A 14,636-nucleotide genomic window follows, 5' to 3' on the forward strand; every position below is an offset into this window, starting at 1 on the left:
GCAGGGAGTGAAGCACAAACCTTGTGTATTATTTCCCCTGACTGCCTCAGGCCTGATGTCCCCTCTCCCCTTGGGACATAGCCTTGGACAAGTTTACATTGTCTCCATATTAAATGGAGAATGAGATCCGCGCTTGCCATTCTCATACTTGTGTACGCCCTTTATTCAAGTCATTTAAGCCATCCAAATATTATTCTTAGTTTTTGAGACACTTTTAAACATTGAGATTTTTTTTACACTCAAAGATTATTTTAGAGAAAGAGGAGCCATCACGTTTGAAACTGGAAAATGCAATGAGCTTTACTACATGTGGACTTCTATGAAATGGAGGTGAGCCAATGCCATTCCAACTTCTCAAGCACCAAAGCCCTGTGTCTTTAATTCTTTATCACATTATGAAGTGACAAGGCACCTTTCCTCAAGCCAGCCCTGAATGTGCGTAGGTTCCTTGCCATGCACTGGTCCAATGTTAGTTACAGTAATCGTGTAAAGGAGGCAATTTTGCAGAAGACTTTCTTCAGGGGAACTAGAAATGAACAATTACAAGTCATTTTTTTCTGTTGTAAATGGCTTAGACCCTTCTTAATAGTAAAATTCTTATCTGGCGCACACTAAGCTATAGTATCCCAGCAGGATTTGTTGCGGGATGAATCCTATGAAAGCTGTAAGCCTGGCTAGATTCCACTACTTCTTGTACATACAATATCTCTCTCCTATGGCAGGGCAGTCATGAAAAACAAAATTAATTTGGAGAAAGAAGAAAGGAGAATTTACTGTGAATCCCAAGAGAATGTGTGCTTCCAAACTTGTAAATTACAGCCATTTGCACAGCGAGGTGATCAGACAAATCCTTGCCGTACCATTTACTCTCCACAGTGCATTGGGCAAAGTGTCAGGAACATGCCCCCCAAGAGGTAGCTAAAGATTCTCCTCATAAAATGTGCTATCAAAAACCAATTGTCTATGAGCATTGGTTTGGAAAGGAAAATGAACCCAAGAGTCAGCAAAATAGAATAGTTTCTAGGAGTTTGGGAAAACTGTCAGATGTTCTTCTAATAGGTGTGCATAGGTTCACTCACCGCCGAGTCCCTGCCTTATCTCGGAATTTCTCCAAGCATTTGGGAACCTTGTGCCGTGTAAAAGATTGGACTCTCTTGGGCACTTTAAACGGGGGAACTGAACTCATTTTTTGAATGTTCCTGAAGCATTCTTTTTCTCCACTTACCTCAAAGCACTCCACAGAAGGACCCCTGGGAAGATGGTTGAGCTTGAGCTCTAGCAATGGGGTTTTCAAACGGGAGTATAAAGATGACTTTCTGCAGAAAATCCCAAGGTGGTTAGCTATTTGGAAGTGACAGAGGGACCTCCTTGTAAAAGTAGGCACTCCATACATGACTGAAAGAGTGAGTAGGTAAATGCACAGTGTTGTGAATCAATGAATAAAAAACAACCAGTAGATTCAGCTCATTGGCTTACACTCTACTGACACTTATATGTTTGTTATAAATATCTCATGTACATATACTATTGTAGAACCCCAGAGTTAAAAGATTTACGTTTGTTTAGTCCAGCTCTCTTCCAGGACAGGTATTTCTTCTGAACATTTTAGCCTTGGCCACTGGTAGGCAGTTACCAAGGATTTGAGATATTCTGCCATGAGTGAGACTTTCCTGCCAAATGCAGACTTGTCCAGCAGCCTGCACAACTTTTAAACATTCTGTCTAATTCCCTGATAGGCAAAAATAATTCTGTTTAAAATGAAACAAGCCTAGAACCTAACTCCCTTTTGCTGTAAACATAATGTATTATTATACATTCTTGCTACACTCTTGATTTTTCTAGGAATATTACTGGGAAGTAAATCAAGAGAAAATCATATTTGTTTCATTTGGAAATTTTCACCAAGAGTTGTTCATATTTCAGAAAATCTCATCCTGGGACCTATTCATTTGTAATAATTTCAGTGCCTGTCCGCATGCCTCTATTAGTCTGTATGTATTACTGTTGTGATCGTGCTGATAGTATGTGTAGGTCAAATATCTGTAGTAAAAAGACTGCTTCTTTAGCCTCAAAGTTAGCCATGGCCTAAGCATTTACTTATTAACAGGCATATTATTTGTAGTGGAGCACTTTTAAAATTTCTCCTTTAGATTGCAGTTGGGGTATTACATTCATTTAAAATTAGGTAAATGAGTAGTTATACTACCAGCATATTTCTTTAAAGGAATGTAAATGGGAGTTCAAATTGATTATTTTAAGAAGGTGGCTTGCATTTTAATTGGTTTAAAAATCACTCCAGACTTTGTATTAGTATAACCGAGTTATTGGGGTCTTTACCAGCTGCGCTGCCTTCTCCTGAATATGCCGTATCTCCTGCATATGCCACGAATCAACCATGTTCCCCTTAAATGAGTTATTTCTGAGTGAACCTAATATTTTCCTTACTTTCTACTTAGTGCAAAGTCCATTAATTGTATAAATTCATTTTTATATCATTTATTTGCTAGTCACAAATGTGTTCAGCATCTTATGAGCCAGGCACTGAGCTACACAGTAGGGGTATAGTTGAACAAAATACAGTCCTAGCCCTCAAGCAGTCTGTGCTCCTGCCAGGGACATGGACTGATAAACCTGTCATTACAGTGCAGTGACAGGTGTAATGCAGGGCCAGGTGCAGAGATAATGGGACAGTAGGAAGTGGAGTCACACCTCACCTAGACTCCAAGGTCAGGAAAGGCTCAGAAGAAGCAGCGTTAACCTGAGTCCTCATCGATGAAAGAATGGAGGGGAGAAGTGGAGGTGAAAAAGAGAAACCTGCAGCTTTCTGTGTTGAGAGAATAGCGTTGCCAAGGCCCAGAGTATTGCTGAGCATGATATGTTTTTGCTGCCAGTAGTTCTTTTTGGCTCAGGACTTAAACAGGAGAGTGGCAAGAGATGAATGGAAAAATAGCTCTCTCCATAAATAACTACAATTCAGACACTTTGAGTGAACACTATAATAAATGCTCAGACCCAAGGTAACGCAGTTGTGTGGGACGCCTCAACTAAGATGATCAGTGTCAGTTTCTTAAAGGAGAAATTATTTAAATTCAGGGGATTTTTTAAGGATATAAGAGCTTGGACTCCAAATACTTATTATTGAAGGAACTATGCAGAAGTCCTGAGAAAACAAACACAGTAATCCAGATCAAAGAAGCTATACGTACTATAGTATAAATTGAGCAAAGTTGAATCTTTAGTTTCCGTGTGTACTATTGTCTATGTATATTTTCTCTTTCCCAAATACAGTGATGTTTAATATAGAAAGGCTAACCACAGAGTATGTAAATTGCAACGAGAAATAACCATGAGGAGATGCATAGACACAGGCCAAAGTTAAATTTCTGAAGCAATATCTGCCCCCAAAAGAATTTCATCCTCCTCAAGCCTTTGCATCAAAACCACGGCCTAGTTCAAGACCCTTTTCTACTAATGTCTTACTCTGCAAGAGCCGATCTGGTAAATTAAGTATTTCCTTATGTAAAATGGTATTGATTTGATCAGTTATTTTACACATTTGGGTTTTAAGTGCTGGGTAGAAGACAAATTACACATGTTTTTCATCAGCATTATAGGATATAGATAATTATCGATTGAGCCTCCTTTGAGGCCAGTCTAAGAAATACATCCCAAAGAAAGATATTATAAAGAAGAAAAAGCTGTGACTATTTCTAATACTTAGTCTCCTAAGGATTGTTTTATTATTATTGTTATTTTTTAATTTCTATTCAGATTTGTTTCAAGTTTAAGAAAAGGTATTTCTTTAAAACATTTTTTCTGTGTCAAGGCATTCTTCAATCGTCTTTATGCAATATGTTCTTTAAAATTCAATTTGGCCTTTCATTTCTCTTTTAAATATATAGAGATATGTACTTTAATTTCAGGGGAGATTTTATTCCTGTCTCCTCTGAAGCTCTGCTCCCCTCTTGGTTTAAAACCATGGCTGAGCTTTAATCACACACATTTTGGAACGATAATGCTTGACTTAGCTGTCACCTGAACACTGACATTTTAAAGTCCCAGGTTGGAAAGGATGCTAGAATTTATTATAGCATTTGAAGTAGTGTCATTTTAAAATCTAGGTCCCCTTACACAAATTTTAGAAAGAGACCTCTTGCCCTTTATTAATTGCAAAAGTGATGCCAGGGGAAAAAGACTATCTCTTTTTTGTAGGCCTCCCATTACTCATCTGTGAAATAGAGACTGAGTGATATTTACCTATGGGCATCCATCTTAAATGATTAGTGGGAATTAAAGTAATTATTATAAATTAATGGCTCTGTGAGTTGTAAAAGGTTAGATATTATGGAGTTTCATTGTCATGGAGGCAGAAAAAGAAATATACACTCATCAACTATACCATAGATCTTGCACCATTTCCAGCTACTTTGCTTTTTATTACTTTATATGTTATGAGCAGAGTTGCAATCATGGCTTTACAGATGCTTACTAAAACTGCAGTATTTTATGGAGAAGAAAAATAATTTTTTATAAAGGATTACATGCAGTTCAATTTGATTAAGTTCTTAATCACTCTACCTAGCCTCAGTCCCTTTACTGAACTGGTCTGAACTAGGTTGTGCCCACAGGGCTTTAACCAGTAAATCCTAAGTTCTCAAGTGAGCTGTCATATAATTTAGGAAGAATGCTGATCTGCTATATCAGGGTCAAAAACAAGCACTTTTTAGAATTGGTTTATTGTACATCACTTCAGGATCATCAAATTCAATTGTAAAAATAGCTAACTTTGAGTAAGTAAAGACAGGCGTGGGATTATAGCTACAATAAACTTGAAATTGATCACCTTCTGTGGGTGAACTTGTAGGAGGCAATTGGTTTGATTTCGGCAATATGAGTCACAGAAAGAGTAGGATGTAAGTCAGCATCTCTGGTTGGTTGACTTACAGAAAGTTATTGGGATCTGGTGAATTACTGTGTGCCTGGACCTGGCAAGCAGTGTCGGAGCGGCTTAATTAGATTTAACCAAGCATTCCTATAAAGATGCCATTTAGGCTATAGGATTGTAGACATCTTTGAACCATTTAAATATGAAGCTTTTGGCAATTCCTAAGGCAAGCATGACAGATATGAAAATTTTATATTGGACATACAGCTTGGTGAGTATAACCCTTAAAGGAGTAGGAAAGGGAAGATTCCCTTGGGCGATTGCTAGTTTATCAGAATAGCTGTAAGCAAATCCCTTGGAGAAGCATGTCCATTATTAATTCCCCATTGTCCATCTTCTCCCATCCAATTTCAGTATACTTCTGAGGAGGGGTACAAGGCGCCAGATAGCTTTTTGATCACTTCTCACTCTGTTTACAGATTCTATTAAAACTTTAACAAGCAAGGGCTGGCCAAGTGGTGTGTTGGTTAAGAGTTGGCTTGGGACACCAGCTCTGAGCAGCAGGGCCCTGTTTTGGATCCCACATTAGGGCCAGTGACGCTGCGCCCTCTACAGCTAAGATGGTGAACAACAGCTAAACCAGGAGCTGGACTGCCGTGAGTTGCCGCGATGGCATAGGCTGCAGTGGGGCTGCAGTGGGCTGCCGTGAGCTACATGAGTGGCTCTCAGCTGGAGTGAGCTGCCAAGAGCCACCAAGATCGGCCGTCCAGTGGCTGGTGACGATTTGTGCTCTTCTGGGAAGAGCACAATAATAATACCAACATGGGCCGGTGAAGCGACGTCCTCCACAACTAGACTGAAGAACAAAAGGACAGCAACTTGTCTGTTCCCCTTCCCCGATTCCCCAACACTGTTCCCCTCCCCCAATTCCCCAATTAAAAAAACAAAACAAAAAACTTTAACAAGCAAGATGCAGAGATATGAGGTGAAAAGGCTGGGAAAACTCAAGGAACAACAATAATTCCTTTCTTCCTTTTGCCATGATCTAGGTTCAAAAACTTATACTATTATTGAGTACTCATCCTTTTAAGGATGCAGGATAATCAATTATATTACTAGATGCATGAATTAACTTTATGATATAGATTATGGTACTTTACACTGGTTTTGAATTAATTGGAAATATTTTAATAAGCTGAGTGGATAGTTTGTGGCATCCTTTAGATCATGGAATCACATCGTTCTTATGACTTGCTACTATCCTGTGATGTTCAACCACAATTTTGCTGGGGTGTTTCCTAAATTGAAGAAGAAAAGTTGGAGCAATTCAAATTTTATCTGGAGATCTTTCTGTTCTTTACTTAAAAAAAAATGCTGGGGAAAAATGTTATGTATTGGTGTGTGTGTATGTGTGTGTGTGTGTGTGTGTGTGTGTGTGTGTGTGCGCGCGCGCGCGTGTGTGTGTGTGAATGAATGTCTGTATGTGTACATATACAAATTACTGATAATAATTTGTAAGGCATTGCTTTAATTAAATGTCTCAAAGTTTTACTTGTATGAATTAAATAAGGTATATTCATTTTAAGACAAGGAGAAACCCCCTCTATTTCAAAATAATCAAAGTCTTTGCAAGTTTAATAATTTTATATTAGAGCCAGATCAGATGTGAGAAAAAGGAAAGATAACTTTTCTCACTCCAGCTTCTTCTTTATCTCAAATACCACCTTGCCTCCAAGCACTGCCCACTCTCTACCTGACATACATCTCACACCTTAATTCTGACCACACCTTCTTCTATGCCCATCCTCACCCTCAAACCATCAGTTTCTCTGAAATAAGAAAGGTAAGGGAATAGTAACAACCGAAAATACTGATAGACGAGCTATGGAGGTGGGATCTATACCATTTGGAGTGGCATGTTTGAAATCTTCTTTGTGCACCTGTTGGAACAGGTTTAAACACTGAACTTATTGGTCCATTCAAAGGAATTATTTTTGTAAAATACAGAGTGAAAACTTTATAACTAAAAGAATCAGTGTTAAAGTCTTTATCAAGAAATTGGCAACATGAAAGGATGACACTGATATAGGTTGTTTGAGTGATAATTCCACTGAAGTAGAGCATTAATTGAATTTCTTGAAACGTGTGTGAAAGTTTGAATATTTCTGATTATGGTACTAAACAACATCACTAGAGAACAGCCCTTAAAGATATAAAAGGATTATTTCTAGTAGCACTTCACACTGAAAATGTTGAAGAAGGGCTTGTTTGGAGGTTTTGGGAATTTAAACTTAAAGTAATGAACTGGAACATACATTTGAAAAATGCTGCTTTCTCCCAGTCTGCCACTCCTGATTAGCATGTATAGGAAATGTATGAGACTAAAAACAGTCCAAGACTTATTAACTCCAATTTAAATTATCTTAGCTATCAGAAACTCTAACTACAAGTTAACTCACTCTAGAATATTTTACTTCCCTAAACCTGTTTTCCTAGATTATTTGCTCCAGTCTACTTTCTAGGCATCAGATGAACAGTTATATGAGGCAATGTATAGCATGATGAGGTGATTCTAGCTTGGTACCAGACACAGCTAATTGACTGTGGAGATTTTAATAGTTCAAGGATGAGAGAACTTTGGCATGGACCATACACTCTGAAGCAGGCTAAATCTAAAACAAATATTGCACTCTCGTCAAATGAGATTTGGAGATTCATTAAGTGAAGCGCCATGTTTTGTGAGATCTTGCCATCTTCCTTTCACTTTTTAGTTTCTGATTTCCTACCTACCTTCTAGGAAGGGTAGTAATTTCCTTCCACACGCCGAGCTTTATAAAAGCCAAGAGTTTGGCTAGCTCTATAGTCTGTGAAATGTGACTCATTCAGGGCACTTCATCTTTGCTGTTTGCTTGTTTGGAATGTGTGTTCTGAGGTCCCCACATGTGACCTCCTAGGGCAGAGTCTGCTGTAGCAGACCCACAGAGGCTGGCTTCTGTGGTTAATGAGGCCTTCCTGTCTCCTGCTCTTTCCCACCGTGCCACTCAGGAAGTCTATTCCTGGCAGCTTGCAAACCCAAGGCCATCTGCCGAGTGTGACCTGGCAGAATCACATTTCTGTTGTCACCTCAGTATCTTGAAGTGAAAATGAACATCTGGGCAGCGTTCAGAAAAAGATGCTGTAAGGAGTGACACATAGTTGAAGGGGGGGGGGCATGTGGAGATAGGAAGAGCCCCATCTCTTCTTTCTTGGAAAACCCATGACAATTTATGTTCTAATGTCTGTCCCTGAGTTTTTGCTCATTCTCTAACTTCCAGGTAGAATTCTCTTCTTCCACATCTACAGTCCCTCTTATTTATTGTAGAGTTAGTGAAGAGTTCTATAAAAATGCAGGGACTCAGGTATTCACTGGCATGAACTTCGAGTACCCTAAGAAAGCTTGTACCAGTGGAAGCTGATTGCGTGGCCCTCAGTCTGATATTGCTGGAGATGAACCTATCATCCTGATTTGCCCATAGAAGGTTATCAACAAATGTTTGATGAGTAGAGGCAGAATCATTATAGTTTCAATCCCACATTTTTTTGCATTTATGCTGTCTCTTTCTGAACTTCTGGAATGAGCTATTTAGTATCTTTATTATTAGTGATTTTGGATGTATCTCAGGGCACTCTAATTGAGCAATGTAGTATCTAATTAGATAATAGATAACATATAAAGAACCTAAGGGAATTTGAGAAAGGGGTGCAGGATGTGGGTGTCTTAAAGGCCAACACTTGCTTTTTCATAAGTTACATCTCTGGACGAACACCATTTTACATCAAATACCTGTGTCAAGAGGTATTTAAGCTGAGAGAAGTTTCATATTTTTGCTATATGGAGAAATTGGAACAGGAAGGGTTAGAGCTAATTCTTTACATAGCAGAGTGGCTGGCATATACTGGTATGATTTCAGAATATAAATAGTTCAGGGCTTGCAGGGCTTATGTGGTCTCTGTCATAAGTAGCCATAGGCAATACATTAACAAACGGGTGGGACTGTTTTCCAATAAAACTTTGTGTATGGACACTTAAATTTGAATTTTATAAAACTTTTATATAGCACAAAATATCATTCTTTTGATTTTTTTTTTTCCTGCAACCATTTACTCACAGGTCCTACAAAAACAGGTAGTAGGCCATATTTGAAACGGAGGCCGTGGTTTGCAAACCTCTGTTCTAGGGTTAAAAACACAGAATAATTAATTGTCCTAAGCCTTTTTGACCATTCAAAGTCATCAGGTTGTTCTGGTAAATATCTGGGGCCTCAGATCAGAAGGAAAGAGGAACTGTACTTCAATAGTTCAAGTCTACAACCTTCTTATCTAGTAGCACATTAGAAAGAAAGCAAAGCTCAGCCTAAATTTAGCCACATATTTGGTGTGCCCTGACCCTGTGTGCTTGGGGACAATAGCATGGTCTTTCTCTAAGCACTCCAAAACAGGTTGCATGAAAGATTTGCTCTTCCTGCAGCAGGATTCTTCAGTATTCAGATGATCTCCTATCTCTTCACTTACTCTCTCCATGTTTGTCAATCTCGGTCTCTCCATGTGTCTAGTTTTTTTCTCTGCCAGGGAGCCGTATAAAGGAAAAGAAAGGAATTAACTTGTTGAGGATAATTCCAGTTCTATAAAAACTCCCAAACTGTTTTCAGTTAGTAAGGCAGCCTCTTACATATATCTCCAAGACCCTACACACACACACACACACACACACACACACACACACACACACACACGAACAAAACAATTTTGGCTTAAAGTTGTCTCACTAAGAAGTAAGTATCTTTCTGTTTCTACTTATCATTTGACATAAATACTGATTTTCTTGGACTGATTTGAGATTATAATGTCTTCAATCTAATCTAATTCCATGAATGTAGATCCATGAGGTTTTCTTTTCCACAAATATCCCAAATACAACTGTTTCGTTCAGGTCATAAAATGTTTATTTTCTTTTGGTCAGTAGTTTTTTGGTTTTTTTTTTTAACCAAAATTCCCATGCATTTTTTTGTAAACCCAACTTTAATATTTTATGCAGCCCTTATGTAGTAATCTTGAGAAATGGATATTTCATTTGTGCATAATAGAGTAGGAAATGGAGCAGGAGGAAATAAGAAATAAAAAAGGGGATTAAAAAAGTTTATATCAGGTCAGGAAAAGGAACATTCTGCAAATTGTTAATACTAAATACCCATTCAATCTGTATAGAGTTTTGTCCTTATTGGTTAGACTTGATATTTTGTAAAAAGAAAATTGGTGATTTGTGAGCCATTTGCTTTTGATAAAGCCATACTTACTCCTTCCTAGTGTCTTAATCTCCAGAACTATGCTCCTCAATGGGATTTGAGAATCAGAATCACTTGGGGAACAAATTTCAAAATTCACATTGTTCTATCCCTCTCCGTTTTTGTAACTCAGTCCCTTCAAATCAGAACCTATTAGGAGTACACCTGTAGTTGAACAAGCTGAGTAATCACTCTCTGCAGCAACTGAAACTATACCATGGAAAACCATGGAGTTTCTCAATAAAGGACTTCAAAAACATCTATTGTAATATTAGGATTTTCGTTGGGTGATTTGTGGGAGGTTTCAAAACAACAGGGTTTCAAGCTACATTGCATGTTATCAGAAAGCTGATGTAATTCTATAATAAGGTATCTCAATAAATATGACCAAGGAGGAGGGAAACTAGTATGAAGATTAATCTGTAAATGGTAAAGAAGTACCAGACACATTTTGCCCAAGAGAGGAAGTGCTTGGTACTTTTTGGATGGCATAATGACCCTGTTTTTGTCTGTGCTTAGACACAGTTTTGAAGTGGCCTAGTTTTGTTGCATTTTATCATGGTCTCAGAGTAATCTTACCTGAGGTTGGTATTCTGTGAGATTGTGTAGTTGTAATAGACTATTATGACCTAGCAGTGAGTCCAGGCTGGCTTCTGAATGTCAAGGGCAGCTTGTTTTTCTTTTCTAATATCTAACCCCTGCTCTCCTCTCTAGCCAACTGTAGTGCTACTACATTTTAATGGTATATGTCTAAGTTTTTATTACAATTTTTTTAAATGTCCAGAAAAATGAAAAATAATGGTATAATATTCACCATATAGCTATTGAACAATTTAAAAAAATAAAAGAGTATAGATAAAAGTATTTGAGTTTTTCTCTCAGATCCTAATTCCTCCAAGGAGGGAGCTGTTACCTTGAATTTGATGCTTATCATTCTTAAGTACAATGTATTTTAATTTCCTTTGAAAAACTATACATGTTACTTTATGGTTTCCTTCCCTACCAGGAATTATATAAAATCTAACATTAATACACACTGGTCATTTTGTTTTTATTCTGGAGTTGTTTTAAGTAGGCACTAAAGCATCAAACTACGTGAGGAACCATGAGACACCCTATACATCAAACAGGATCACAGGACATAATTTTATATAAGTACTGTTAATATTATAAATGAGTTTTAATCACCACGTCAAATACATTTGGTTTTCAATGACCTACAGTGACTTTGACCACAGGGGCAATTTGTTGGTTTTATTTAGCAAGATGTTAGGTGGATTTTTTTCTTCCCTCCACAGGCTCTGCTAAACATTTTTGACACTAATGGAGTTGTATCTATTGGAAATTCACATTTTATGCAATAACAGACCTTATTAATTTCATGAAGCAAAGATTTGACTCCTACTTGCAAATAGCTCTGAAGAAAGCAATATCGTCAAGACAAGTGCCCTAGTACGCATATATCCAGATAAATCTATTGAATTAAATACCAGACTTTCATTACTTATACTTTATATTTCCATATAACATAAGCATTAATTAAGCCCATCACTGCCTTTCTCTGTGCAGGCAAACATTTTCTCTCTGACACGAAATGTCAACTGAGGGAATGTGTGGACGTGAAACCTGCCATTAAAAACACGCTCTCTTTCAACAAGAGGAAAGCTAATGCATTCTGTCAGATGCACATGCAGAAAGAGCACACAAGGGATGATTCTTATCTTTGCTTGCTCTTGTTGTCTAAGACTGTGGCGATGGGATGGAATGCCTTTTGCCTTACTTGAGATTTTCAAAGACAGGCACACTTATCACTGTATTGCATCTCTTGTCACCTGGTATTATGCGGTACATTTCAAATAAAAGCAGGACATTGCCATGGTCTTCTGAAGTATTTAATGTACCTCCATTTGCATGATAGAGACAGTGGCTAAATATCAGATGTCTTAGTCTTGTTGTGCTACTATAACGTAAATACCATAAACTGGCTTATAAACAACACTCATTTATTCTCACAGTTCTGAAGTCTGGGAAGCCCAAGATCATGGCCCTGATAGATTCAGTGTCTAGTTCACAAATGCCATTTTCACTATTTCCTCACAAGGTAGAAGGGACAAGTTAGCTCTCTGGGGTCTCCTTTCTAAGACACTAATCCGGTTCATAGCCTACCCATCTCACAAAGGCTCCAGTTCCTAATACTATCACCTTGGGGATTAGGATTTCCATGTGTGTATTATGGGCAGGGAGACACAAGCATTCAGACCATAGCGTTAGGTTCAGCATGGAGTCCAGGATGTTTGAAATATTAAGTACACTGAGGTGCAGATAAAGTTTGTGGGAATGGCTGGAGGAGTTGATGGAATAGATGCCTTGTGATTTGAGGGAGATGATAGGGAAGCAAATTTCCTGAAGTCCTTATCGTTTCATGCTGACATTTCCCTTCTCATTCATTGCAGGGGAACACTTAAGAATCTGTCCTCAAGAATATACGTGCTGCACCACGGAAATGGAAGACAAGTTAAGCCAGCAAAGCAAACTTGAGTTTGAAAACCTTGTGGAAGAGACGAGTCATTTCGTGCGTACTACGTTTGTGTCCAGGCACAAGAAATTTGACGGTAAGCGCGAAAGAGTTTCCACGTCACTTTGTTCTAGGTGTGCTTTTCTATGAGAGTCTTGGTCTTATATGAAAAACATTTTTCATTTCAAGTGGGAGCTTTCCTGTTTCCCTTAAACATTTGTAAGTATTTTTTTTTTAATATGAGCTTTCTTGACAATTTTGATAGTAATAACTTGGAAAATCCTGAGTTCACAAAGAGCTGTTTTGCATTTGTGGTTTGCCTGTGAGATTTATTCTGAAAGATGCAGCTCATTTCTTCATTATTAAAGTGATGCTAATTGAGGTTTTGTCATACCGTAGCTTGTCTTGAGTTTTCTTTAAAATAATTAAATGTCATTTGAAATAATTGAAATAGAACAACACTCTTAAAAATACAGACATGTTTTAAGCGCCAATGACATGGCCTCCTTTATTTTAGAGTTTGCCCTTCTGATAATGTTTTACATTGCAGTTGCAGTGCTTCCTGCATAAGGTTTAAACCCTCTATTGATTTCCTGATTATACGCAATTGACTTCAATTCTATATTCTCTTTGTTAAATAAACCTTTTGTATTAGAAAGTGCAAACAGTGACAGTAATTATGACTAGGACGTCAGCATTGCATTTTCCCCTCAGAGCCTCAGAAAAAATATTTAAAAGCAATCTGATTTTTATAAACTGGTTTAATAAGGATAAAGTTAATATTCTTAAGTGGTGTGTAGTTTTTAGCACACTAAGACGTGAATGTGCCTTACTATGACTCATTGTAAACCAGACTTGCAAATTGTGGTGAGCCTTCCTTGTGCCCCTTTGGTCATATTAAGTTGCCCTGAGGCAACAGAACTGCCATTCATTTTCTTCGCCCTCCCCAGTCAATGTACAACAGAGCCAGTATAGAAATGGCTTGCCAAAGGTTTTCTTTTTTTTCCTCTGTAGCAGGTAAAACGTTCTGCTCCATCGCTGCTTTAAAATAGTATAACAACACCAATTTCTTTCACATCAGTCTTCCAAGTTCTAAAAGGCAGGTCCACCTGGTGGTGGTTTCAGTACCCGAGATGATGGGACATTGTCCATGTAGGTGAATGGGACTTGTATTTTCTGCAAGTATGTTTCCACAGGTTCACTTTCTTCCTCTACCTCTCACCTTGTTCAACTTTATATGTGAATGGATATGAAAATAATTCCTTATTTAGAAGTGATACTGTGAATGTTTTTCCCTTGAATGCAACTAGGGAGCACTTGGGAGCACTCTTGATTGACAGATTACAAATCCAGTGACATTCAGGAGCTCTCGACGGGGCCCTGTGTTTGAGGAACTGTAACGTTTCACTTCAAATTGAGGCCAATTGAGACACCGTCTCGTTTGTTATCAAAAGCAGGTAGAGGAATCCGCCGATGCTGACTTCTAGCTAGGTCTTTGGAAAACAACTCTAGTGCTTTTATAAAATGGTGCGCCAAAATTAGGCTGAAATAATTCCAGGGCTGTAGTCATAGATCATAATATATATTCCTTTTAATAAAAATATTAGATATAAAGTAGCTTTATGGGGGCTGATTATTTTTGTTTGGTTTTAATGAGTAAAAATATTCAACAAGACTGAGACAGATACTTCTTGTATTCTCATATCAATTGCTATTAATATCTTTGAATTTATAATTCCAGGTCTCATTTATCTTACTAAAGAAATCTATCTCTGTCTCTGTCTCTGTTTCTCTTTCTCTCCCTCCCTCCCTCCCTCCCTAGTCTAAATGTGATTCTGATAAACTCAGCTTCTGAAGAGCTCAGTCTTCAAAAAAATAATTATAAAAATATGTAAATTAAAAAGTCACCATTGTA

The 14,636-nt window shown here is 37.8% G+C and overlaps 1 protein-coding gene across 1 annotated transcript in view; it reads left to right on the forward strand.

The window, feature by feature from the left end:
* The window catches only part of GPC6 (glypican 6), a 1,102,936-nt gene that overhangs the window by 268,659 nt on the left and 819,641 nt on the right, over positions 1-14,636 (forward strand). The window contains exon 2 of the mRNA XM_019666367.1: positions 12,660-12,818. Within this exon, the coding sequence (XP_019521912.1) occupies positions 12,660-12,818 (159 nt within the window). The remainder of the gene's footprint in view (positions 1-12,659; positions 12,819-14,636) is intronic.

Source organism: Hipposideros armiger, unplaced genomic scaffold (assembly GCF_001890085.2).
Source record: "Hipposideros armiger isolate ML-2016 unplaced genomic scaffold, ASM189008v1 scaffold_468, whole genome shotgun sequence".
NCBI lineage: Eukaryota > Metazoa > Chordata > Mammalia > Chiroptera > Hipposideridae > Hipposideros > Hipposideros armiger.